The sequence below is a fragment of the Oncorhynchus mykiss genome, chromosome 2, assembly GCF_057628025.1.
Source record: "Oncorhynchus mykiss isolate SJ-2025 chromosome 2, ASM5762802v1, whole genome shotgun sequence".
Classification (NCBI taxonomy): Eukaryota; Metazoa; Chordata; class Actinopteri; order Salmoniformes; family Salmonidae; genus Oncorhynchus; species Oncorhynchus mykiss.
The window spans coordinates 88,636,681-88,661,959 of record NC_143023.1 but is presented as its reverse complement, the minus strand read 5'-3'; the positions used below and the strand labels follow the sequence as shown (position 1 = coordinate 88,661,959).

General features: G+C 44.3%; 1 protein-coding gene across 1 annotated transcript in view; it reads right to left on the bottom strand.

Annotated features, from left to right (window-relative positions):
- Nucleotides 1-3,565: 3,565 nt before the first annotated feature.
- The window catches only part of LOC110499119 (laminin subunit beta-1), a 33,720-nt gene continuing 12,006 nt past the window's right edge, over nt 3,566-25,279 (bottom strand). The window contains exons 10-33 of the mRNA XM_036958483.2: nt 24,417-24,593; nt 24,198-24,310; nt 22,574-22,653; nt 22,221-22,356; nt 21,941-22,099; nt 21,633-21,760; nt 20,611-20,731; nt 20,217-20,418; nt 16,158-16,301; nt 15,819-16,050; nt 15,463-15,629; nt 14,888-15,112; nt 14,570-14,787; nt 14,372-14,468; nt 10,761-11,130; nt 10,447-10,631; nt 10,089-10,330; nt 9,608-9,811; nt 9,384-9,528; nt 8,974-9,181; nt 8,690-8,831; nt 8,342-8,518; nt 8,047-8,206; nt 3,566-5,041 (exon numbers count right to left, since the gene is read on the bottom strand). Of these exons, the coding sequence (XP_036814378.2) occupies nt 4,902-5,041; nt 8,047-8,206; nt 8,342-8,518; nt 8,690-8,831; nt 8,974-9,181; nt 9,384-9,528; nt 9,608-9,811; nt 10,089-10,330; nt 10,447-10,631; nt 10,761-11,130; nt 14,372-14,468; nt 14,570-14,787; nt 14,888-15,112; nt 15,463-15,629; nt 15,819-16,050; nt 16,158-16,301; nt 20,217-20,418; nt 20,611-20,731; nt 21,633-21,760; nt 21,941-22,099; nt 22,221-22,356; nt 22,574-22,653; nt 24,198-24,310; nt 24,417-24,593 (4,172 nt within the window). The 3' untranslated portion in view covers nt 3,566-4,901. The remainder of the gene's footprint in view (nt 5,042-8,046; nt 8,207-8,341; nt 8,519-8,689; nt 8,832-8,973; nt 9,182-9,383; nt 9,529-9,607; nt 9,812-10,088; nt 10,331-10,446; nt 10,632-10,760; nt 11,131-14,371; nt 14,469-14,569; nt 14,788-14,887; nt 15,113-15,462; nt 15,630-15,818; nt 16,051-16,157; nt 16,302-20,216; nt 20,419-20,610; nt 20,732-21,632; nt 21,761-21,940; nt 22,100-22,220; nt 22,357-22,573; nt 22,654-24,197; nt 24,311-24,416; nt 24,594-25,279) is intronic.

Genomic DNA, 25,279 nt, shown 5'->3' with positions numbered 1-25,279 from the left:
TTTTTTTGTGAAGAATCAACAACAAGTGGGACAAAATCATGAAGTGGAACGACATTTATTGGATATTTCAAACTTTTTTAACAAATAAAAAACTGAAAAATTGGGCGTGCAAAATTATTCAGCCCCCTTAAGTTAATACTTTGTAGCGCCACCTTTTGCTGCGATTACAGCTGTAAGTCGCTTGGGGTATGTCTCTATCAGTTTTGCACATCGAGAGACTGAATTTTTTTCCCATTCCTCCTTGCAAAACAGCTCGAGCTCAGTGAGGTTGGATGGAGAGCATTTGTGAACAGCAGTTTTCAGTTCTTTCCACAGATTCTCGATTGGATTCAGGTCTGGACTTTGACTTGGCCATTCTAAAACCTGGATATGTTTATTTTTTAACCATTCCATTGTAGATTTTGCTTTATGTTTTGGATCATTGTCTTGTTGGAAGACAAATCTCTGTCCCAGTCTCAGGTCTTTTGCAGACTCCATCAGGTTTTCTTCCAGAATGGTCCTGTATTTGGCTCCATCCATCTTCCCATCAATTTTAACCATCTTCCCTGTCCCTGCTGAAGAAAAGCAGGCCCAAACCATGATGCTGCCACCACCATGTTTGACAGTGGGGATGGTGTGTTCAGGGTGATGAGCTGTGTTGCTTTTACGCCAAACATAACGTTTTGCATTGTTGCCAAAAAGTTAAATTGTGGTTTCATCTGACCAGAGCACCTTCTTCCATATGTTTGGTGTGTCTCCCAGGTGGCTTGTGGCAAACTGTAAACAACACTTTTTATGGATATCTTTAAGAAATGGCTTTCTTCTTGCCACTCTTCCATAAAGGCCAGATTTGTGCAATATACTACTGATTGTTGTCCTATGGACAGAGTCTCCCACCTCAGCTGTAGATCTTTGCAGTTCATCCAGAGTGATCATGGGCCTCTTGGCTGCATCTCTGATCAGTCTTCTCCTTGTATGAGCTGAAAGTTTAGAGGGACGGCCAGGTCTTGGTAGATTTGCGGTGGTCTGATACTCCTTCCATTTCAATATTATCGCTTGCACAGTGCACCTTGGGATGTTTAAAGCTTGGGAAATCTTTTTGTATCCAAATCTGGCTTTAAACTTCTTCACAACAGTATCTCGGACCTGCCTGGTGTGTTCCTTGTTCTTCATGATGCTCTCTGCGCTTTTAACGGACCTCTGAGACTATCACAGTGCAGGTGCATTTATACGGACACTTGATTACACACAGGTGGATTGTATTTATCATCATTAGTCATTTAGGTCAACATTGGATCATTCAGAGATCCTCACTGAACTTCTGGAGAGAGTTTGCTGCACTGAAAGTAAAGGGGCTGAATAATTTTGCACGCCCAATTTTTCAGTTTTTGATTTGTTAAAAAAGTTTGAAATATCCAATAAATGTCGTTCCACTTCATGATTGTGTCCCACTTGTTGATTCTTCACAACAAAATACAGTTTTATATCTTTATGTTTGAAGCCTGAAATGTGGCAAAAGGTCGCAAAGTTCAAGGGGGCCGAATACTTTCGCAAGGCACTGTATATGAATGAGTGATGGTACAGAGCGGCATAGGCAAGATACAGTAGATGGTATTGAGTGCAGTATATACATATGAGATGAGTATGTAAACAAAGTGGCATAGTTAAAGTGGCTAGTGATACATGTATTACATAAAGATGCAGTAGATGAAATAGAGTACAGTATATACGCATACATATGAGATGAATAATGTAGGGTATGTAAACATTATATTAGGTAGCATTGTTTAAAGTGGCTAGTGATACATTTTACATAATTTCCCATCAATTCCCATTATTAAAGTGGCTGGAGTTGAGTCAGTGTGTTGGCAGCAGCCACTCAATGTTAGTGGTGGCTGTTTAACAGTCTGATGGCCTTGAGATAGAAGCTGTTTTTCAGTCTCTCGGTCCCAGCTTTGATGCACCTGTACTGACCTCGCCTTCTGGATGATAGCGGGGTGAACAGGCAGTGGCTCGGGTGGTTGTTGTCCTTGATGATCTTTATGGCCTTCCTGTGACATCGGGTGGTGTAGGTGTCCTGGAGGGCAGGTAGTTTGCCCCCGGTGATGCGTTGTGCAGACCTCACTACCCTCTGGAGAGCCTTACGGTTGTGGGCGGAGCATTTGCCGTACCAGGCGGTGATACAGTCCGACAGGATGCTCTCGATTGTGCATCTGTAGAAGTTTGTGAATGCTTTTGGTGACAAGCCGAATTTCTTCAGCCTCCTGCTGCGCCTTCTTCACGATGCTGTCTGTGTGGGTGGACCAATTCAGTTTGTCTGTGATGTGTACGCCGAGGAACTTAAAACTTACTACCCTCTCCACTACTGTTCCATCGATGTGGATAGGGGGGTGTTCCCTCTGCTGTTTCCTGAAGTCCACAATCATCTCCTTAGTTTTGTTGACGTTGAATGTGAGGTTATTTTCCTGACACCACACTCCGAGGGCCCACACCTCCTCCCTGTAGGTCGTCTCGTCGTTGTTGGTAATCAAGCCTACCACTGTTGTGTCGTCCGCAAACTTGATGATTGAGTTGGAGGCGTGCGTGGCCACGCAGTCGTGGGTGAACAGGGAGTACAGGAGAGGGCTCAGAACGTGGGCTATACTCGCCATTGTCTCAGGATAGTAAGTTGGTGGTTGAAGATATCCCTCTAGTGGTGTGGGTGCTGTGCTTTGGCAAAGTGGGTGGGGTTATATCCTGCCTGTTTGGCCCTGTCCTGGGGTATCGTCGGACGGGGCCACAGTGTCTCCTGACCCCTCCTGTCTCAACCTCCAGTATTTATGCTGCAAAAGTTTATGTGTCGGAGGGCTATGGTCAGTCTGTTTTATCTGGAGTATTTCTCCTGTCTTATCCGCTGTCCTGTGTGAATTTAAGTATGCTCTCTCTAATTCTCTCTCTCTCCTTCCCATCTCCTCGGAGGACCTGAGCCCTAGGACCACCTGGCCTGATGACTCCTTGCTGTCCCCTGCTGCTCCAGTTTCAACTGTTCTGCCTGTGGCTATGGAACCCTGACCTGTTCACCGGACATGCTACCTTGTCCCAGACCTGCTGTTTTCAACTCTCTAGAGACAGCAGGTAGAGATACTCTGAATGATCTGCTATGAAAAGCCAACTGAAATTTACTCTTGAGGTGCTGACCTGTTGCACCGTCTACAACCACTGTGATTATTATTATTTGACGTTTGAACATCTTGGCCATGTTCTGTTATAATCTCAACCCGGCACAGCCATAAGTGGACTGGCCACCCCTCATATCCTGGTTCCACTCTAGGTTTCTTCCTAGGTTCCGGCCTTTCTAGGGAGTTTTTCCTAGCCACCGTGCTTCTACACCTGCATTGCTTGCTGTTTGGGGTTTTCGGACGGGTTTCTGTACAGCACTTTGTGACATCAGCTGATGTAAGAAGGGCTTTATAAATACATTTGATTGATTGATTGATACAACCCAAACAGGTTAACCTGTCTGCCAGTGTCCATAATATAGGCCTGTGTTTGATTGAATAATCCATTTGTGATTAAAGTCAAATGAAAGTTACCACCCTGCTATCACCAATTCAAACATATCAGACCTGATTTATTCCAGGAAAGAAGGGATGATTGCATTTCATTGAAATTTGTGGCATATTGGGAGAATTTATGAAGAGTCCTGTCACAATTGCCCTATGCTAGCACTAATAATTGTAATACATTGGTTTTAAAGCGCCTGTTAAATATAAAATAACAAGGACACTATACAACAAAATATAAGAGAATAAATCAAGGATAAAAACAGAATTGTGAGTAGCTTAATGTCTCTTGTGTTTCAGATCTAGCCAAGGCATTGGATCTAATGCTTAGTGTACACAGAAGGTCTGCTCTGTATGTGGCTGCCTCCCAGGAGCACTCTGAGGCTCCACAAACACTTCCCCATTTTACCATAACAGGTACACTATAGTGTTAAGGTGAGAGGCTAAGGCTCAAAATAGTAAATATGTTTAAAAACAATAACTCTCAGAACTTGTCAAGATGTAACACAGATTTGATGGGATTTCAAATGCAATGTTTTTTTCCCTCCAAATTGAAAATACATTTGTTGATCAAGTTTTTGGTCAAGGTAACTTTGAAAGTAACCAGTTGGTTCATACAATGTTGCATACAAATATACAAAATAATCCAGTCTCAGGTAAAAAAAAAAAAGTTAAGTCAAACCTTTACATTCATGCTTTCAGCCTTCAAGACAGTGGTTTTCAAGCTCAAGAAAATAATTGAATTACATTCTGGTTTAAATGGAGAGGGAATTTCTTTGCAACCATTTCAAAACAATGCACATTTTCCTTTTTATTTTAAAATGTTTTGAGGATGGTCTTTTTCGTATTCCAAATATCTGTACGCACAAATTCGCCTCAACGCTCTCATTCTCAAAAATTAGAACCATAACATTCGCACACATACTGTGTGCTAGAAGTACTGCCAAACAAGGTAGTTGTAAAGTCTGGCTGGTTCATGTCACGTTGTATATGTAGGCGATGATGTCTAGCTGGTACTGTGTATCTTAAATGCTGGCTGTAGCTTGGATGGTAAACTCTTTGGCAGGATTCAGATTTTCACTTATTCGCTCTCCTTGTTTCCTACAAATAGAAACAGATTACTTATTTTTTATCCCCTGCTTTTCCCACACGAATACCACTTGTTGGACTTAGAAACAGTATAAAAGTAAACAGTAATCTTTGATTTCAAATGATGATACCAGGGAGTGTGAGTGGGTGGTACGTTTAATGTGTTCAGTCTCTAGGGGCTCTGTGCCAGTAATATTAAATATCTTCTGGTTTCAAATGGCCTCTATTCCTTGGTTGGTGTTCATTTTGCTATGTGAACCAGTTTTCACAACCCCGTACTGGGGGTTGTGTTTAAAACAGACAGGTGCTGTACACAGTGACTTTGTGACTGATCTCCTGCAGCAGCTCTTTCACAGCCTTCTCCAGATCCACCAACTGGTTGGCCTTGTCTTCCAGAGTCTTCTGGTTGTCCTCGTAGGACTTCTCTAAATCTGGATGGGAACCAAAAAATGGAGAGATCCTACCGTCAAACTACTTGCTCATAATCACAGGATGTGTAGTATCCCTCCACACACCGGCTTTATAATCAGAACATGTAGAATGTCATGCAGTGAATACACACACTTGAGAAGAGAAAGTTAGAGGGCCTGCGTAATTTCATGTTCAACTCTTGATTGGGAAAAGTGAATCAACATGAAGATGGAGATCTCATAGGTATTACAAACGGATCGTGTTTATATATCCACTATGCAGACACCATTGAAAAGTAGTCTGTACAGTGTAATGTTTGCGGTAATGCCTGCCTCAATGCGTTGTAAGGACATATCATGGTTGGACCCTAAGGGTGTGTGTTGTAGGTAGTGAGTTGTGATTGTACACTGAAAAAAAATCTAAACGCAACATGCAACAATTTCAAAGGTTTTACTGAGTTACAGTTCATATAAGCAAATCAGTCAAATGAAATAAATTCATTAGGCCCTAATCTATGGATTTCACATGACTGGGAATACAGATATGCATCTGTTGGTCACAGATACCTTAAAAACAAGGTAGAGGCGTGGATCAGAAAACCAGTCCGTATCTGGTGTGACCACCCTTTGCCCCATGCAGCGCAACACATCTCCTTCACATACAGTTGATCAGGCTGTTGATTGTGGCCTGCGTAATGTTGTCCCACTCCTCTTCAATGGCTGTGCGAAGTTGCTGGATATTGGCGGGAACTGGAACAAGCTGTCCTACACGTCAATCCAGAGCATCCCAAACATGCTCAATGGGTGACATGTCTGGTGAGTATGCAAGCCATGGAAGTACTGGGATATTTTCAGCTTCCAGGAATTGTGTACAGATCCTTGTGACATGGGGCCCTGCATTATCATGCTGAAACTTGAGGTGATGGCAGCGTATGAATGGCACAACAACGGGCCTCAGGATCTCGGCACGGTATCTCTGTGCATTCAAATTTTCATCGATAAAATGCAATTGTGTTTGTTGTCTGTAGCTTATGCCTGCCCATACCATAACCCCACCGCCACCATGGGGCACTCTATTCACAACGTTGACATCAGCAAACCGCTCACCAACACAATGCCATACACACTGTCTGCCACCTGCCCGGTACAGTTGAAATCGGGATTCATCCATGAAGAGCACACTTCTCCAGCATGCCAGTGGCCATCGAAGGTGAGTGTTCATCCACTGAAGTCAGTTACAATGCTGAACTGCAGTCAGATCAAGACCCTGGTGAGGACGACGAACACGCAGAAGAGCTTCCCTGAGACTGTTTGTGCAGAAATTATTTGGTTGTGCAAACCCACAGTTTTATCAGCTGTCTGGGTGGTTGGTCTCAGACAATCCTGCAGGTGAAGAAGCTGGATGTGGAGGTCCTGGGCTGGCGTGGTAACACGTGGTCTGTGGTTGTGAGGCCGGTTGGACGTACTGCTAAATTATCTAAATCGACGTTGGAGGCAGCTTATAGTAGAGAATTATTATTATTATAATAAAAATATATAATTTTACTGAATATCCAAACATACAATATACTTGCAGTAACAACTACACCAGACCAGTCACCCAACAGACTCCCATTCAGAGCAACACACAGAAGCATCCAGGGTCAATGCCCTGCTCAAGCGCACGTCGACAGATCTCCCACCAGGCACAAAAGAAATCGAGGACCCGAACCCTCCTAGATCCTCCATCAGTTCCCCAATAGCTGTCCCTCAACCATCCGAGACCCCTCCGACAGTCACCCCCAAGAAGAAAATAAATAAATAAATATACTATTGATTCCATTCCCCACCCCGAAGAAACCCCCAATGCACCAACAACCAAGTAAATTAACTAAAGACAAAAAAGACACACAAAAACAGCAAACAACAATGCAAGAAAAAAATTAAGAAAGGACATCAAGGACAACTAAACTCATAACAGCAATTCCAACTGTATATGTTTGAGTGCATGTCTGGCACTATTGCATGTGTGTGTGTGTCTGTGTATTTGAATGAGAGTGTGTGTATATGCATGTGTACAAACACCTGCACGGCATCAGCCAAACCGGCATTAGCTGTAAAAACACTGCCCATCAGTTTCATTCAAACTTACTTTTTATTTAGTTTTATTTTGACTTCATTTTTGACTTTTATCTTTGACCATCATTCTATCTTCCGCACAGCAACTCTACTCCACTCCCAATCCTCAGCCCATCCCATCTATCTCTGCTGGTCACCCGCTACGGAATTCTACGCAACATATATCTTTCAACTATGCTGTGATGTTTAACGTACAATTTCAATCTATCTAATCGAATAGAATCCACAGATTGCGAGTTGAAGATAAATACTTTTACTAAGAGTATTAGTATATTAGTAATTGACTGACCCGGTCTCTCCAGGCTACCTGAGGGCAATATCAAAATAAATGGTCTATTGATTCTCTATCCTCACAACAAAATCTGCAGAGCTTCGATGATTTGGTCTGCGGTTGTGAGGCCGGTTGGACATACTGCTAAATGATCTAAAACGACGTTGGAGGTGGCTAATGGTAGAGAAATGAACATTAAATTCTCTGGCAACAGCTCTGGTGGACATTCCTGCACATTTTAGAGTGGTTTTTTATTGTCCCCAGCACAAGTTGTAATGAGCATGCTGTTTAATCAGCTTCTTGATATGCCACACCTGTCAGGTGGATGGATTATCTTGGCAATGGATAAATGCTCACTAACATGGATGTAAACACATTTGTGCACAACATTTGAGAGAAATAAGCTTTTTGTGCATATGGAACATTGCTGGGATCTTTTATTTCAGCTCATGAAACATGGGATCAATACTTTACGTTTATATTTTTGTTCAGTGTATTTTCATGCAAGGTGCTCCCCAAGCTGTTGTGGAAGATTTATGTGGTGCATGTCTATGTGTGTGTGTGAGAGTGTCAGTGTGTGTGGATAGAGACCTGTGTGCATATAGCCAGTGCAGGTATGTGTGTGTGTGTACTGTACCTTTCAGTAGCTGTAATTTGTCACTGGCCTGTAGCAGAAGGTCTGTGGCTTCCTGCTGTAGAAGCTCCGCCCTCTTCTTGGCGTCGGCCACGCCCCCGGCCTCCTGTTTGATCAGGTCCTGCACGGTGCTGTACTTATCCTTCAGCTCCGACTCCAGATCCTGCACGCACACACACACACACACACACACACGAACAGTCATATGCAAGGTCAGCAATTTATTGTGAGAATGACAAGGATGAAAAATAAACCACAAACTCTCACATCCCAATTTAACACAAAGTAGCTCACAAACCTTTTTGACCTGCTCAGCAACTTTGTTGATGCTCTCTGCATCTCTCTCGGTTTGTTCAGAGCTAAGAGAGGTGTTCTGTGCCTTCTCTCTGAGCAGTGTGATGTCCTTCTCTAACCACAGCAGTCTCTGGGTGGCGTTGTTCAGCTTGAACTCTGAGTCTGCTGTCTCCGATTCCACCTTTTCAGACATAAAGACAAGCACAGGGTGACTTAATGGTATACTTGTACATTTTAATGGGTCAAATACCTTAGCTGTGCTTGATTTAGTTTTCCCGGTACATGGAACCAATGGATTAGTCCCAAAAGTTCAAACTTGCTGTGTGTGATAAAATGGAGGATGTTGACTCACTGAGGACAGGAGGTCGTTTGTGCCTTTAATGTCAGTGGTAGCCTGTTTGATAGCCTCGGCTGCTGCTTTCTGGGCACGCTCAGCCTCTTCCAGAGCCTGCTTCACCATCTCTGCTGTTTCCCTCACATCTGTGGCCTCTTTACTGTGGGACACACACAGAGGGAGAAAATAATAAGCCCACCAAGCACCAGAGTGTGTGTGGAGTGCCTGGCATTGCGCACATGCCTCATCATCTGTGCTCCATTCAAGGATAATCTTGACAAGTGTGTGTTAGTGTGTGTCACCTGGCTCTGCCTGCCTGCTTCAGTAGGTTCTCGGCTCTCTGCACGTCGTCAGCACTCTGGTTGAGGATAGTCTCCACTTGGGCCAGGTCTCGCACCCTCTCCCTGATCTCATCTGTCAGATTCTGGAGCTGGGCTGGCGTGCTGGGCATCTGCATGGCCAGCACCTCGTTGGCCACTGCCTCGATGCTCTCCATGTCTGCTGCATCCTCTAGGGGGTGCCACAGGAGAGACAAGGGTTGTACTAAGCTTGTGAAAGGGACAGTTGTACTAAGTTTATGAGATACAATCTTCTAGAATCAATGGGTGAAATAATTTGAAACATTTAATTGAAATTACAATTGAACAGCTAGATTGTACCTTTAAGCCACAGGTTAGTAAACATATGTAGTTGATTGGAGGAGTAGACATACGTGTGAGGAAGTCTCTGATCTGTCGGATGAGGCTGCGCAGCTCCTCATTGCTCTGGTCCACGCGCTGCTTGGTCTCGTTTGTCTTCAGCAGCACGTCCTGGGCACTCAGCTTGGCCTCGTCTGCCTTCACCTTGGCCTCTGACACCTGGACACATGATCACAAACAAACAGGTTAGGAACCAAAGTGGGTGTTGGTTCATTTTAATTCAAAGACAGGATCTCACCATCTTGGAGAGCTTGTCCACCTCCTCCATGGCCGTGAGGATCTCCTGGTCAAAGTCCTTGGCCTTATGCCAGGCATTGTTGGCCAGGGTGACCAGACCGTTACACCCCTCACCCCCACACCTCCTGTTCCCCTCAGAGTCCACACAACTCAGACCCCCGCACGGAGAGTCTGCACACGCCTCACCAGCTGGGCTGCCGCACGTCTGCAGAGAGAGGCCCAGTAGAGTGAAAAGAGTTGACAAGTTTAAATGTGATCTAAGCATATGCATCTTGACAAGTTCAAATGGGATCTAAGCATATGCTTCTCATTCAATCAAACCTATCATTCTTCCTGACCTACACATAAGCTTTGATTTAACAGCTCAAGAAAAGTCTTGTTTTCGATGGTTTTATCTTGCAAACTGGGATTTGATTGAGTCCGATCTCTGTCAAACAGATCAACATCAGCAAGCCAGTTTCAGGCCACAGTTATGGCCTTACCTTCTCGCTGAGTTCTGATAGGTCCAATGTCTCCAGCTGATCCGCCAGGTCGTCCAGTCTCTTGGAGTGTTCTTCCTGCCTCCTATGGAACTCATCCCTGGTGTCGTTCATCTTGTCCTCCGTAGCTTGTCGTAGAACGAAAGAGCTCTCCACCGGGTTGCCTGGGTCGGTGGTGGAGGCGTTGGCCTGGGCCCCAGCAGCCAGAGACTGCAGGTAGTACTTTGTGACACTGTCTGTCGCTCCTGTCATTACAAAAACAATGTTCAATTTCACAGAGTTGACAAATGGAAGTATAATGAACATGACATTGTATAACACAATCATCAACAAGTCAAACATTCTTGTCCCAGTCCCTTACCCCGAACATCAGAGTTCTTGATGAGCTCCACTTGGTCCAGCAGCTCCTTGACGGTGCGATCCAGTTTCTGGGCGTCCTCTTTGAGAGAGTCCAGTTTGGTGTTGGTGCTGTTGTCATCAGATGATACTTGGGCCAACGCCTCCTCAGTGAGGTTCAGCTTGTTGCTCATCTCTTCCATTAGATCTCTAAAGAACAGAAATGGATCATACAGTAATAATTAGTATATTATTGCGTTTGATGTGTCTACTACTGTTTTTGCTATTGATAAATATTGTCAATGACCCATTTTGACCCCACCCTTTGACCCCACTTACGTGGCTTGCTCCAGTAGCTGCTGTATCTCTGACAGTGGCTGTGTAGCCAGGTTCTGGGCCAGGATAGTTCTTATGGACCTGGCGCTCTGCTCCATGTTATCTATGGCGTGTTTGTATGGTCCGGTGATGCCGCTGGCCTTAATGGTGTTCACCTTGTTGACCAGCCTGTGGGTCTGGTTGGTCAGCTGACCTACGATCACGTCCCAGTCGGCGAAGCACTGGTGGCAGCGTTCGCAGTAGGGGAAGGTGCCAGAGGAGCCCCGGGCGCAGAGATTACAGCGGGGACCAGACACGCCCTCCAAGCACACACAGTGACCGTTGGCCTTGTTGCACTGCTGCTCGGCAATGCCTTGTGGGTCACAGTCGCATGCTGCAAGGCAATAGGAAACATGGGTTTTACTACTAGTCTAGCCTTTTTTTCATTCAACTCTAAACTATTTCAGCATGACTCAAAAAAACAACACTTTTTCTACAACTCATTTTGTTCCATCCTGATCCTGACTGGTCAGTCACCCTCCAGGGATCCTAAATGGGAGGGAGACATTTCAAACAGGTAGATGATGTCCCATAACAATGGACAAGAGCCTATAAAGCAGTCTTACAAAGCCAGGGAAGTGCTTTTAAGTAGCCCGCCTCTCTCTCGCTAGACATCTTGACCTCAAAGGACATGTCTGTCTCGTCAGGTCAACTTACAAACTCATTCAGTTTATTGGCATCCTCCTAAAGTCATTTCAAAGTGCTCCACTGTGGAGAGGGGAAAGGACGGGAGCTCCTGTTGCTTTATGGGTCGTAACCTTTATAGGGTTTTAATCACATGTTAATGTGTCAAGCACAGTTGGCACCCTGTTGTAAGCAACTCTGAAATGTGGACTAGCAAGCCTAACCTTTGGTTCTAATAAAAGTTTTGACTTAATTTTCATTATAATTCAAGTTCTTTAATGCTAGCCATATTGCATTTTAAATCTACTGATAAGCCCTCATGTATTTCTGGGTGAGTGACCATTGGGAGAGTTAAGAGTGGACAGCTGATGTATTGACTGGTGGATAAAATGTTTTTGGTGGAGTTTCAACTAGTAAAGATGATGTCAGCTGAAATTCTGGTGAGCCAAAGATCAATGAACCACAGCCATCCACATTAACCCAGTGACCTTAGGGGGGCTGGTTGTGTGAATAGGATGGGATGGAGAGAAGGGGAGTGGAGGAGGAGGAATGGAGAAAGAGGAGGATGTTTGCCCACTTCACAGCCTCGTTACGGGAAGTGTGTAGAGTGTGTGGAGAACAAAGGGGCCACCATGGGCCCCTACAGACTCTGCAAACAACTCCCCAGGAACCACTGATGACAACCATATATCTAACTGTGGTACCTCCTGTGTTTACTCTTACACACAAACTTGAAGAATCTTTGGTGAAGTGTACATACTTTCTTGGACACACCACACACTTGTAGAACCACAAACCTTTTCAAATTTGTAGATGTACACACACCCTGAAAAATTACTTTTAGTCACCTCAGGGTGCTAAAGCAACAAAAGAGGAGGGGAAATGGGGGCTTAGATGTGTGGCGTAATCCTCCTATAGTTTTGTAAGGCAGGAGGGTGAGGGGCCTGGGCTCAGTGGAAATATGTAATGAATGTGACCTGTCCTTTTGTCCCCCGTCTCTCTTCCTCTGTGCGTTAACTGGCTGTGTGGGGAGTCAGTCACCAGTCTCCATTATCAGCAGACAGGGGGGACAAAAGGAAAGGTCACATTCATGACCCCACACGCCACACTACAGCACCACCCCTGAAGGTCCCCATTCACACAGCCCCCTCCCCCACTGCAGATTAAAGCACTGCCTCTGTTTACACTGGGTGATGGCTTTGACACACAAAATGGCCACATAGGCCAGGTACGGAAGGGAGGTAAATATTGACCCTCACCCCCTACCCGTCAAAATTAACAATGGCCCTCATTGCAGATTAAACACACTACAAGCAATATGTAGAGGGAACTGGAATCCATGGCACAATAAGACATGGCTGATTAACGCAGGCTTTCTGCTGTTTCTAACAAAATTGCACACATTTTTAATAAAGGCCTTTTATAGAAGATAGCTGGACCTCTTTTCTTTCTTTTCTACACAGCATCTGTTGTATGTTACAGGTCAGATAAGATGATTGCGAGCAGGCAGGGTAGGGAAATTCCAGCTGTTTTTGTGACATGGATCCCAACATGGCTTCTATTCCTCTGTGTTGGGGGATGATGGGGGCACATCAGTAAACTACAGCTTTAATGGTCTACAGCTGGAGCAGTCTTTCACCATGGGCCAACACAGACACACACACGCACACACACACCTCCAAAGGCTTTGATGAACAAGAAACAGTAGACATGGCTCCCATAGACAGAAAACGGTCTTCAAATAGTAAACTGATGTGATTAAAAGGGTCAAATCACTGCAAAAGCCACAAAAAATGGCTGGAGGTGCACAAGAAAGTAAACTGTGATATCAATTAATGTGACCACAAATTGAGCAGTTGACCATTCTCTCCCTTCATTGAATTGTTCAAAGTGTACAACGTTACTATGTTTCCAGAGAAACTAACATACCATAAACTAACATGGATCTGTACCGTTTGAAGCTAGTTTTAGTGTAATGTTTGGCTGTTGGACTGATCCAGATTAGGGGTATGTCAACATTAGTTGCGGTAAATGAGGTAATCCGATATCAGGGAACCAGAGCAGACTTCCTTCTCCAAACAAACAGTCAGGACTGTCAACACAGATCCTTCTCCGCAGAGCGAAGAAACACAAACCTTTCCGGCATGCAACACTCCCTGCTAGTAGCAGCAAACCACAAGCCTGAGAAAACTGCACTGTGACGGGACAGCAAGGACTTTTATGACACAATTGACATGGTGCAGCCTGCCTGGAAGGAGTTCGATGTTTAAACAGCCGTCAAAGTGACCTCTGCATTTTTAGTTTGATCACAATCATTTTCTAATTTGATTGGTAACAATGTATACAGAAGTTTAAAGTAGATTCAACTACCACAGTGGGCCATTTGTAGTCACTGCACGTTTCCACTCAAGGGACTAGCCTACATCAGAAGCCAATTCATGTGTCCTTCAGTAGATAATTAAGCAGGCTGCTCTGCTCCAGTGACGCTACCCTGGGACAAAGGGTCCTTTCTGTCAGCAGCAAGCACTGTGTTGGACAGCTGTCCCTCCAAAAGGACACCCCATCAGAACAAAGGTGCATTGTGGGGGACGGCGGGATATTGGGAGGCTCGGACAGATCCCCCGCCTGTTCGTCATAGAAACACAGACGTCGGGTGAGAGAGCACATCTGGCCTTAATATTGGCTCCCACAGTAAGGAGAGGATGCTGTGAGTTTCTCCACCACAGCTGAAACTCCTACACATTCCCATGATAAGAGGCTAGAGGAATGGGGCTGCTTGTAATATCTCAGTGATTAACACTAAAGGCCTGCTTTGTGTGTGTTGCAATTTAAAATAGTTGGGTTGGAGCCTTCTCACACACACACACGCCTGGCACGCTAGATGGGGATTTAGGCAGTGTAATGCCAGCACGGATAACTACTATGCTGCTGATTGAGATGTGGCAACTCACCATTGCATTTGACTTCAGGGTCTCCCCAGAACAGCTCTCGGCACTCCTGACACATTTTACCCCCAAAGCCAGGTTTACAGGAGCACTGGCCACTCAGCTGTGGACAAAACACATAAATATTAGTAATGTGACATAGGATAAGAGAGACAGGAGTATTAAGACCCAACAGAAGAAGGGTGTGGCCTTGTGAGAACTCACCTCGTTGCAGGACGTTCCAAATGAGTGGTTGGGGTCACAGTCGCAAGATTCGCAGCCCCTCTTGCTGGCCATGTTCCAGGTGTCGGGGGCACACTGGTCACAGTGCTGACCCACCACATTTGGTAGACACTGGCACTGCCCGCTGCCCAGATCACAGTGGCAGTCACCCACTACCGGGCACGTGGCTGGGTTGGTACCCAGGTGGTTACACACACACTCTGAGGGAGAGAAGGGACGTCACTAGCAGGTTAGCAATTGGACAATGACAACCACTCACATTGACACATAAAGAGTTGCAAGTTAACTTTTTTTACTCACTTCTGCAATTTTGTGTGAGGGCATCTCCATAGTAACCCAGCTTGCAGCTGTGGCAGCCTCGACCCTCAGTGTGGTAGAGACATTTGAGACATTCACCCGTCCTGGCATCACAGGACTCCTGGTCCAGCATGTCAATGTTGTTGTTGCACTGGCATGGTTGGCACTGCCCACCGTTCTCATGGGGATTTCCATAGTAACCTGGGGCACACTCCTCACATCTGGCACCTGTAGGGGAGAGGAAAACATAGAGGAAGAGAGAAGAAACGAGAGGTAAAAGGGGGAGGAGAGATAGCAACGCGCTTAATTAACCCTTCACCAAAAACAGTGTCATCACTCACCTCTACAACAACACATCTTTTCAAGCCATATATCAAACTGTAAGTGTACATGGCCAGCACCTACACATCATGGAAAGTCACCAAGCTTCCACACAGTAACATGAATGCATACAAATCTACTGCTTCCTAGGAAACAGGTCTGAACAGAAGCACTTTGACATGAGTAATCCTGCCATGCGCCGCTAGTTTACAGGGTGCTCTATACATCTTGGCAAGTGGTTGTTATTGGCTGCCTACCTCTGTATCCAGGGTTGCAGATACAAAACACCTGGTAGTGAGAGTCCAGACCGTGGTAACATCCACCGGCAAACTGCCGCCCACTACCTGGCCCGTCCGGACACATGCAGGGACGACAGTGGTCCCCTGAACCCAGGACAGGGTCGCCGTAGTAACCTTCCAGACACCTGTAGAGAAAAGGCATAAGGTGGTTGGTCATAATCACTCTATCATTCACATGCATGCCTATAATATCTAAGTTATCTATGTTTTAGGAGACTGATTGACTACCTATTCTAATGCCGACCCATCCAGCACATACACCAATGAGCCTCCTTGACCCCTGACTCCTCAACCAAGACTAACACTTGTCTGACCTCTCACAGTTGTGCCCGGTGGTCTGTTCTCGGCAGTCCAGGCATTCTCCAGAGTAGGGGTCACACTGCTCAGTGTGGCCATTGCAGGTGCAGGGGCGACAGTTGGGGAAGCCCCAGTGTCCCGGCAAACAGTGGTCACACTGACGGCCGTACACCCCGTGGATACAAGCACACTGGCCAGTAGCCTCATGGCAGAATGCATGCTCCGATCCCTGGGGATTGCAATCACAGGCTGGGGGGAGAGAGCGGCCAAAGAAAGTGATGAGTGTCAGATTCAGTGCCTGTATTGTGCAACACAAAACACATGCACTCAGTCACTTTTCATTCAGTCAAACTCACATCTGCAGCCACTGGGTCCAAACAGGTAGGTGGCAGGGGAACATTTGTCACAGTTCCTGCCTACTACATTGGGGCGACACTGGCATTGCCCGCCGCTGGCATCACACACCGTGCTGAGAGAGCCCTGCGGGTCACACTGGCATGCTGGGAAAACAAATACAGGAGGAAATATTAAAGAGAGAGAGAGAGAGAGAGGGAATGGGCTTAAAATTGAATTGAACACATAATCTGGAATGATCTGTTCAAATGGGGGCAATAGTTGCTGCTGTATACATGAGTAAGGTATTTCACCCAAGCTGTTTTGAATATGGTATAAGTACTAACTGTACATAGAACTCTGGTTAACCCTTTGTCTCAATACATACATACTAACAAAGGTTTGTTTTATTAATTAAGGCGACTGAGGTATTTAATCAACAACACTTTTTATATATATTACCCTTACAGGCTGACAGGGCCTGTAACCTTCTCAATAGACGAGTGGAAAGAAAGAGAAAGCCAGGGACCAGACATTCCATAGAAGACATTGAGTCCATGTAGAGGAGAAAGACAAGTGAACTGGTATTCACTGGGTCACATCATGGGAGTGGGATTTTAGGCAAGCATGGGCGTGTGTGTGGTGTGTGTGTGTTCAAGCTTACGTACATGCAACCTTACAGAGTGTAAGTGTTGTGTCCCTATATCCACTAAACATCCCCCGAGCAGGTACTGACATGCTCTAAGCCAGACTCTGCCCAAACCTAGACTCCTTCAACACTATCCTCTGAAGTCTCTGCTGCCCTCATACATCTGAAACTCCTCTAAACCACTATTGTTTAAGGGGACACCACAGCAATGTGGGAACCTTCAGATCTAGGATAGGCAAATTATTTATGGGACTAGATTATTGCACGCAGAACTTGAAGACTGTGGTTAAGACGCTCTGATCGTAACCAACTGCTAAGACTGGGGTAAGACTTAAAAGGGACCTGCAAAACCACATGATTTGTAAAGACCTGCAGCAATGTGTAGATGAGGGACCTACATCTGTGCAGGAGACCTCAAAAAACCTGCTAAGTGAGACAAGATTATGTGACTTTCACAGCTGGGAGGATTTGAACTCATACTGACTGCATTCCCAAGAAAAAATGTATACAATAAAATCATATCACACTTAGGTCATATTTCAATAACAATTCATTCTCATTTAACTACATGTTGCAATTTAAGTGCCATGATATAGATGCCATGTTTAGTTTTCCTTGATGCTTGCATGTGTAAGAAAGGTTTTCCTCAAGATAATAGAGTTTTATATTTGACTTCACCCTTTATATTATGTTATACTCTTGTAATCTAATCAGACCACCTACATGAATAAAACCATGACCTCTGTCCTACGATAGCATGGACCCGTTATATACTACTAGACTGGCAGCAGAGACAAGTTCTCACTCTGTCTGGCAGGGTAAGAGATTTACTGCTGTGGCGGGCTGAGAAAGTTCCTCTGTGGTCTTTTCAGTGTGTCAAGATCCGAGAGGGCTTATAATCAAGCTTAGGGCCCCAGGGTCTAATACAAGTCCACACATGAGGAGAGTAGACAGACATAGCGTAACTGTTGATGAGGGACATGGGTTGGAAACTGAAGACAACAGCAATATGCCAGAGGCACAGGAAGGGATAAGGTACAGAATGAAAGGAAATAAAGAGAGAAAGGGATTGAAACAGCTAATGTATAGAGGAGAAAAAATATAATTTTAGTGTAAGGAGTGTACGAGGAGATGGACTGAGGATGATTGTCAGACGGAGGTCAACATTGGAATGAAATCCTGTCATTTCCAAACAATGCCGACCAGGGTCAATTTTATGTGATTGACACACAAACTTTATGACAATGACCTTTAGTTAAGAAACCTTCTTTAGTTAAAGTGGAACTGTCAGCGTTTTAACTACTTTGCAGATATGAAACAAATAGGCAATCATAATATCAGTGAACATTTTTAAAATCCCAGTTTATGCTACAAAACCAACTGCATAAAAATAGGTTATATTTGATTCAAAATTCCATGACGTTGCGTAAGCTATTGTTGTCAGAATAGATGGATGCAGTTTAATGCATAATTAATATAGCTAATTCACCAATACATTTCTTGGTAGTCCAGCAAATATTGCTATCAGGTTGTAAATCACAGCTGGCCTGGTACATTGTTTGCTGCCTCCAGCAATTCAGGTTCACTGTTTCATTGACTGAATAATTTGGACAAAAACAGACAACTGTAAATAAGGCTGGGAATGTCAATACAATCAAACTAGCAAGGGCAATGACCAGATAACATGGCTAATAGGCTAGCTTATCTTAGCTAACTGCTGGGAGGATGTCTTGTTATTTGATGAGTGGATGAGTTTTTCGGTGGCTACAGCTAGAGATATAGGTGTCATTTGGTTAGCTAGCAAGACATGTGAAATTGCTAGCTATGCTGAACGACAATCCACAGTTAGCATATAGTTGTCAATTAAATCTATCTTGGCCAGGTCGCAGTTGCAAATGAGAACTTGTTCTCAACTAGCTTACCTGGTTAAATAAAGGTGAAATTAAAAATGTTAAAATGCAGTTAGCATTAATCAAATGGGCGGACGGGCAGGCAGGCAGGCAAGTTCCCATTCAGTTGTCAAAATGTGGGTTGAGAAATCAGTTGTTGTAAATTCAATTGATTGGACATGATATATAAATAAAATACGGGGGTGGCAAGGTAGCCTAGTGGTTAGAGCATTGGACTAGTAACCGAAAGGTTGCAAGTTCAAATCCCCGAGCTGACAAGGTACAAATCTGTCGTTCTGCCCACTGTTCCTAGGCCGTCATTGAAAATAAGAATTTGTTCTTAACTGACTTGCCTAGTTAAATAAAATAGGTAAGGTAAAATAAAAATAAAAAAAATACAACTTTGATTTATATAAGGTCCCACAGTTGACAGTGCATGTCAGAGAAAAAACCAAGCCATGAGGTCGAAGGAACTGTCCGTAGAGCTCCGAGACAGGATTGTGTCGAAGCACAGATCTGGGGAAGGGTACCAAAAAATGTCTGCAGCATTGAAGGTCCCCAAGAACAAGGTGGCCTCCATCATTCTTAAATGGAAGAAGATTGGAACCACCAAGACTATTCCTAGAGCTGGCCAAATGGTCAGGGAAGTGACCAAGAACCCGATGGTCACTCTGACAGAGCTATAGAGTTCCTCTGTGGAGATGGAAGAAACTTCCAAGGACAACCATCTCTGCAGCACTCCACCAATCAGGCCTTTATGGTAGAGTGGCCAGATGGAAGCCACTCCTCAGTAATAGGTACATGGCAGCCCGCTTGGAGTTTGCCAAAAGGCTGCCAAAAGACTCTCCCATGAGAAACTATATTCTCTGGTCTGATGAAACCAATATTGAACTCTTTGGCCTGAATGCCAAGCGTCACATCTGGAAAAACCTGGCAACATCCCTATGTGGAAGCATGGTGGTGGCAGCATCATGCTATCAGAATGTCCTTCAGTGGCAGGGACTGGGAGACTAGTCAGGATTGAGGCAAAGATGAGAGATCACAGAGACCACAGAGAGATCCTTAATGAAAACATGCTCCAGAGTGCTCAGGGCCTCCGACTGGGGTGAAGGTTCACCTTCCAACAGGACAATGACCCTAAGCACACAGCCAAGACAACACAGGAGTGGCTTTGGGACAAGTCTCCGAAAGTCCTTGAGTGGCCCAGCCAGAGCCTGGACTTGAACCCGATCTAACATCTCTGGAGAGACCTGAAAATAACTGTGCAGCAACGCTGGAGAGGATCTGCAGAGAAGAATGGGAGAACCTCTCCAAATATATCATAAAATGTAACAAAAAAATTATTTAAAAAAAGGTATTATATTCTTCCTAGGGGTATATATGAACAGATTTTAATACGATGTTATGTTGCTAAAATGCTGTCAGTTCCACTTTTAGTTAAAAAGACCTTTAGTTAAGATACCCTTTCAGACCCTTAGTTGAGAAACACATACATGAGCAAACAAGTATGTTCAAGCACACATGACTGGAGTGTGGTGCCATACCTTTAGCTCCCTGGTGCAGCAGAGCGGATACGCTGAAGATAAAGTTGCGGCAGATGTCTGTGGACGGGGTCTTCACGACGCTCTGACTGTTCTCCAGACAGCGGTAGCGCAGGAAGGTATCCCAGGCACTGCTGGTGGCCAAGTCACCGCCCTCAGAGCCAGTGAAGATCTCCAGGTTCTTACAGTGGGGCATCAGCACAATCTACAGACGGGGAAGAAAGTTACAGGAGATGGAATGAGATTTAGTATGGAGTCAGTAAGGGCCCAATACTAATATGAAATCCTAGTAGCAGAAATTTCTGCCTAAGTCTCGAATAGACATTGATGGATATTTCAAGCAAAAGTCAGAGTTGTGTCAATGTGTTTGACAGTGTGTGTGTGTGTGGGAACTAACCGAGTCGATGAGTGTATATGGGGACTGGACGTCACTGAGTGCGGAGTAGAGGGGCAGACTCAGACGAACAGTGTAGTTCATCCCTGCCTCGAAACACACTGGTCTGGGGAGCACTGCATATCTGAAGAGACAAGAGAGAGATGGATGTCAGAAAACACATGTTTAAAAATACTCCTATGACACACACACTAAATCAGTGTTTTCAAAGGGGAACCCTCAGGGCGTATACAGGGTGCATACACAGACTCAGAGAATACCTAATATACAGACTCAGAGTCTACCTAATATACAGACTCAGAGTCTACCTAATATACAGACTCAGAGTCTACCTAATATACAGACTCAGAGTCTACCTAATATACAGACTCAGAGTCTACCTAATATACAGACTCAGAGCATACCTAATATACAGACTCAGAGTCTGCCTAATATACAGACTCAGAGTATACCTAATATACAGACTCAGATTCTACCTAATATACAGACTCAGAGTCTACTTAATATACAGACTCAGAGTCTACCTAATATACAGACTCAGAGTCTACTTAATATACAGACTCAGAGTCTACCTAATATACAGACTCAGAGAATACCTAATATACAGACTCAGATTCTACCGAATATACAGACTCAGAGTCGACCACCTAATATACAGACTCAGTCTACCTAATACACAGACTCAGAGTCTACCTAATATACAGACTCAGAGTAGACCTAATACACAGACTCAGAGTCTTCCTAATACACAGACTCAGAGTCTACCACCTAATATACAGACTCAGAGTATACTACCTAATATACAGACTCAGAGTCTACCACCTAATATACAGACTCAGAGTCTGCCTAATATACAGACTCAGAGTCTACCACCTAATATACAGACTCAGAGTCTACCACCTAATATACAGACTCAGAGTCTACCACCTAATATACAGACTCAGAGTTCATCTCTCACACCCACCCACCAGTTACCCAACAGTCCTCCTTCCCCAACACTGACAGAGGAGGCGGTGTGTGTTTACCGTGATCCGGGGTGGAGGGATATCATCTGGTTGTCGTCGTCAGGCATGGTGTTGGCACAGCGACTGTCAGCTGAAATCACACTGGGCCGCATCACCGTCATCAACACCTCCTCCCACTGGTCTGGTAACTACGGCAACGTAACAGATACATTGGTAAACAGGTAAACAAAAGGGTAATGACAGGACCTTGACAAGCAACGACGTTACCTAACATAATCAATTAAGTAAAGAAAGAAATGAAAACCCTCTGACACTCATGTGCCCCGGAGTTTACGTCCATTGGGAAGGCAGTATGTTCTGGGACTGACCTGAGGCTCGTAGCGGATGAGGATGTCGTACTCCATGGAGTGGGGGATGTTGTCGATGGAGAACTCCAGGTAGGCCCCCTCGGGAACATTGACGAAACCTATCCCTGTCCAGGTGGGGCTACGGTCCTGAGGGTGGGGTCTCTGCACTACTGTCACACCCTGGAGATAGAGAGGGAGAAAAGAGTAACACGGATTAGTAGGGAACACCCAAGATCCCAGAAGAACTTAGAAGAAGAAAGACACATCAGGGTCATTGGCCAAAGGTAGAAAGGTAACTCACAGGTCCAAATTTTGCGTCCTCTGCCTCGTAGGTGTAGTGGTCCAGGGCGATGAAGTAGAAGCCTGACTCCACCTGGTCACAGCGCCGGCCAAACATGTGTTCTCGACACACACACTGACCAGTCTCCTGGGAACAACTGGAGTGAGAGAGAGAGGGGACAGGGAGGGAATGTCAGGGAGTTTAATCAGAGTTTAAAAAGTGTTCATCTTAGTGTTGCATTCAAGGTAACAGTTCATTTTAAGACTTCTGTGGCTGTATGAAAAGAGGCAACTATGAAGAATCGTTTAGAAATTATATATTTTTTAAGTGAGGCATTTAGATTAACGAATTAGCCGGGTGAACTTTGAGCTCACTCGTTATTGATGGCTCCACCCAGGTCACAGTCACATGGTCTGCAGCCATCCATGTCATTGCTTAGCCCCCAGTGCTGAGGCTGTAGGACACACAAACACACACACACACACGCACATTGTTAAAAACAACCCTTTAATGACACCCATCTATACACAATACCCCACAATGACAAAGTGAAAACATGTTTTAAGACATTTTTGCATATGTATAGAAAATCTTATGCATAAATATCTAATTTACATAAGTATTCACACCCCTGGGTCAATACTTGGTAGAAGCTCCATTGGCAGCGATTACAGTCTTTCTGGGTAAGTCTCTAAGAGCTTTCCACACATGGATTGTGCAACATTTGGTCATTATTCTTTTTTAAATTCTTCAAGTAGACAGAGCCAGGTTTTACTCTACAGTACGCTTAGCTCCATTTTGTTAATTTTTTTTATCCTGAAAAAATCCCCAGTCCTTAACGATTACAAGCATACTCATAACATGAAGCAGCCACCATTATACTTGAAAATATGGAGAGTGGTATTCAGTAATGTGTTGTTTTGGATTTGTCCCAAACATAACACATTGTATTCAGGACAAAAAGTAAATTGCTTTGCAACATGTTTTGCAGTATAACTTTAGTGCTTTCTTGCAAACAGGATGCATATTTTGGAATATGTTTTATTCTGCAAAGGCTTCCTTCATTTGAATCTCTCAATTAAGTTAGTATTGTGGAGTAACTACAATTTTGTTTATCCATCCTCAGTTTTCTCCTAGCACAGCCATTCAACTCTGTAACTGTTTTAAAGTCACCATTGGCCTGATGGTGAAACCTCTGAGTGGTTTCCTTCCTCTCCGGCAACTGAGTTAGGAAAGACGACTGCATCTTTGTAGTGACTGTATTAATACACCATCCAAAGTGTTATAATAACTTCACCATGCTCAAAGTGATATTCAATGTCTGCTTTAAAAAAAAATCTAACTACCAATAAGTGCCCTTCTTTGCCAGACATTGAAAAACCTCCCTGGTCTTTATGGTTGAATCTGTGTTTGAAATTCACTGCTCGAATGAGGGACCTTACAGATATGTGTGGGGTACAGAGATGAGGTAGTCATTCAAAAATCATGTTAAACACTATTATTGCACACAGAGTCCATGCAAATTATTATGTGACTTGTTAAGCACATTTTCACTCCTGAAATATTTAGGTTTGCCTTAACAAAGGGGATGAATACCTATTGACTCAAGACATTTCAATTTCTCATTTTAATTTATTTGTAAAAAAAAAGGTATATATAAAAAAATATATAATATTAATAACGTTGAAAAACATAACATCACTATGACATTATGGGGTATTCTGTGTAGGCCAGTGACTCCAACAAATATTCCATTCAGGCTGTAACACAACAAAAGTCAAGGGGTGTGAAAACTTTCTGAAGCCGTGTATGTAGTAGATGTGTGTAGCAGATGTGTAACTAGTGGCCATTGGTGACGTCAAATGCCATGAGATCATAAGTCAACTGTGTCTCACAGAGTGAAAGCGTTAACCTTTTGGTCCCTCAGACAGCAATGTGGACTTTGATTAGCGACTCTTGTGTACAAAGTATGTAAATCAGAAGAATAAGGTTCCTTACCATACATTGGTCACAGTCCCTCCCGGTGACCAGGCGTTTGCAGTAACAGACTCCTGAGTCTGTATCACATGGGCTCCCTCCAGGAACTGTCCCCAGGCCATTACAGGTGCAGGCTGGGAAAAACAACGATTTATAGGTATTCAAATAAAATGTAGACATCTTACTGCTTGAAAAAGCTACAGACTCCAATAACACATGAGTAAATGTGTGTGTCTTTACCCATGCAGCCCAGAAGGTGGTCTCCCAAGCCGTAGTGGGCCTGTTTGCACTGGTCACATTGCTCTCCCTCCACATTGGGCTTGCAGCGACACTGGCCAGCGATCAGTCCAGACGACACATCAGTCATCCTGTCACAGATCCCACCGTTCAGAGAGCCCACCGGATCACAGTTACACGCTACAGAGATGGGGAAACATCAGGAACATTGAGTTAGGCATTATGATGTAAAATTGAGTATTGCGGGTGGAACTGGGGGAGTAGAAAGCTGTAATGGTGACTAGCTAACAGGACGAAGAAAAAATTGTGAAGTCCACATTCATGGAATGGAAGTCAGACTTAACAGGCAAAAGGAAATGGTCAAGCTCAGTATCGATGGGAGGTATTTGATCTTTCATAAGGAAAGTACATCCTCTTCAAGAAAGGTACATATTGTAATCTCTGAAGGTTATTTGAAAATCCCTTGAAAATGTTCTTACATCTGCTTGAAGAATTTAGTAGCTGCTGTAGCTACCGGCAGGCTAACAATAATATCAAACTGAATACCAAAGGGGAGAAAAAAAGCTTGCAAAGGGTGTTACAGCTTTATCGGGAAAGAACAAGAAAGACATTGCACTGTACTTGTGCAAGTGACAATAAAAAACTTGAAACTTGAATGGACGTTCTCTCTCACACACCACAAACACAAGGACTCAACACACTGGTGAGACAAGTGTGAAAAGCCTAACAAGCCCATAATTCACACATCAAAGCAGAGTAGGATGAAGTTCTCCCAGATGCTAATCTGAGGTCAGCATCCCCTGAGGCCTGAGGTCAATTTCTACCTAGAGCCATGAAAGCCTAGGGGGGAGGTGACACATGAGAAG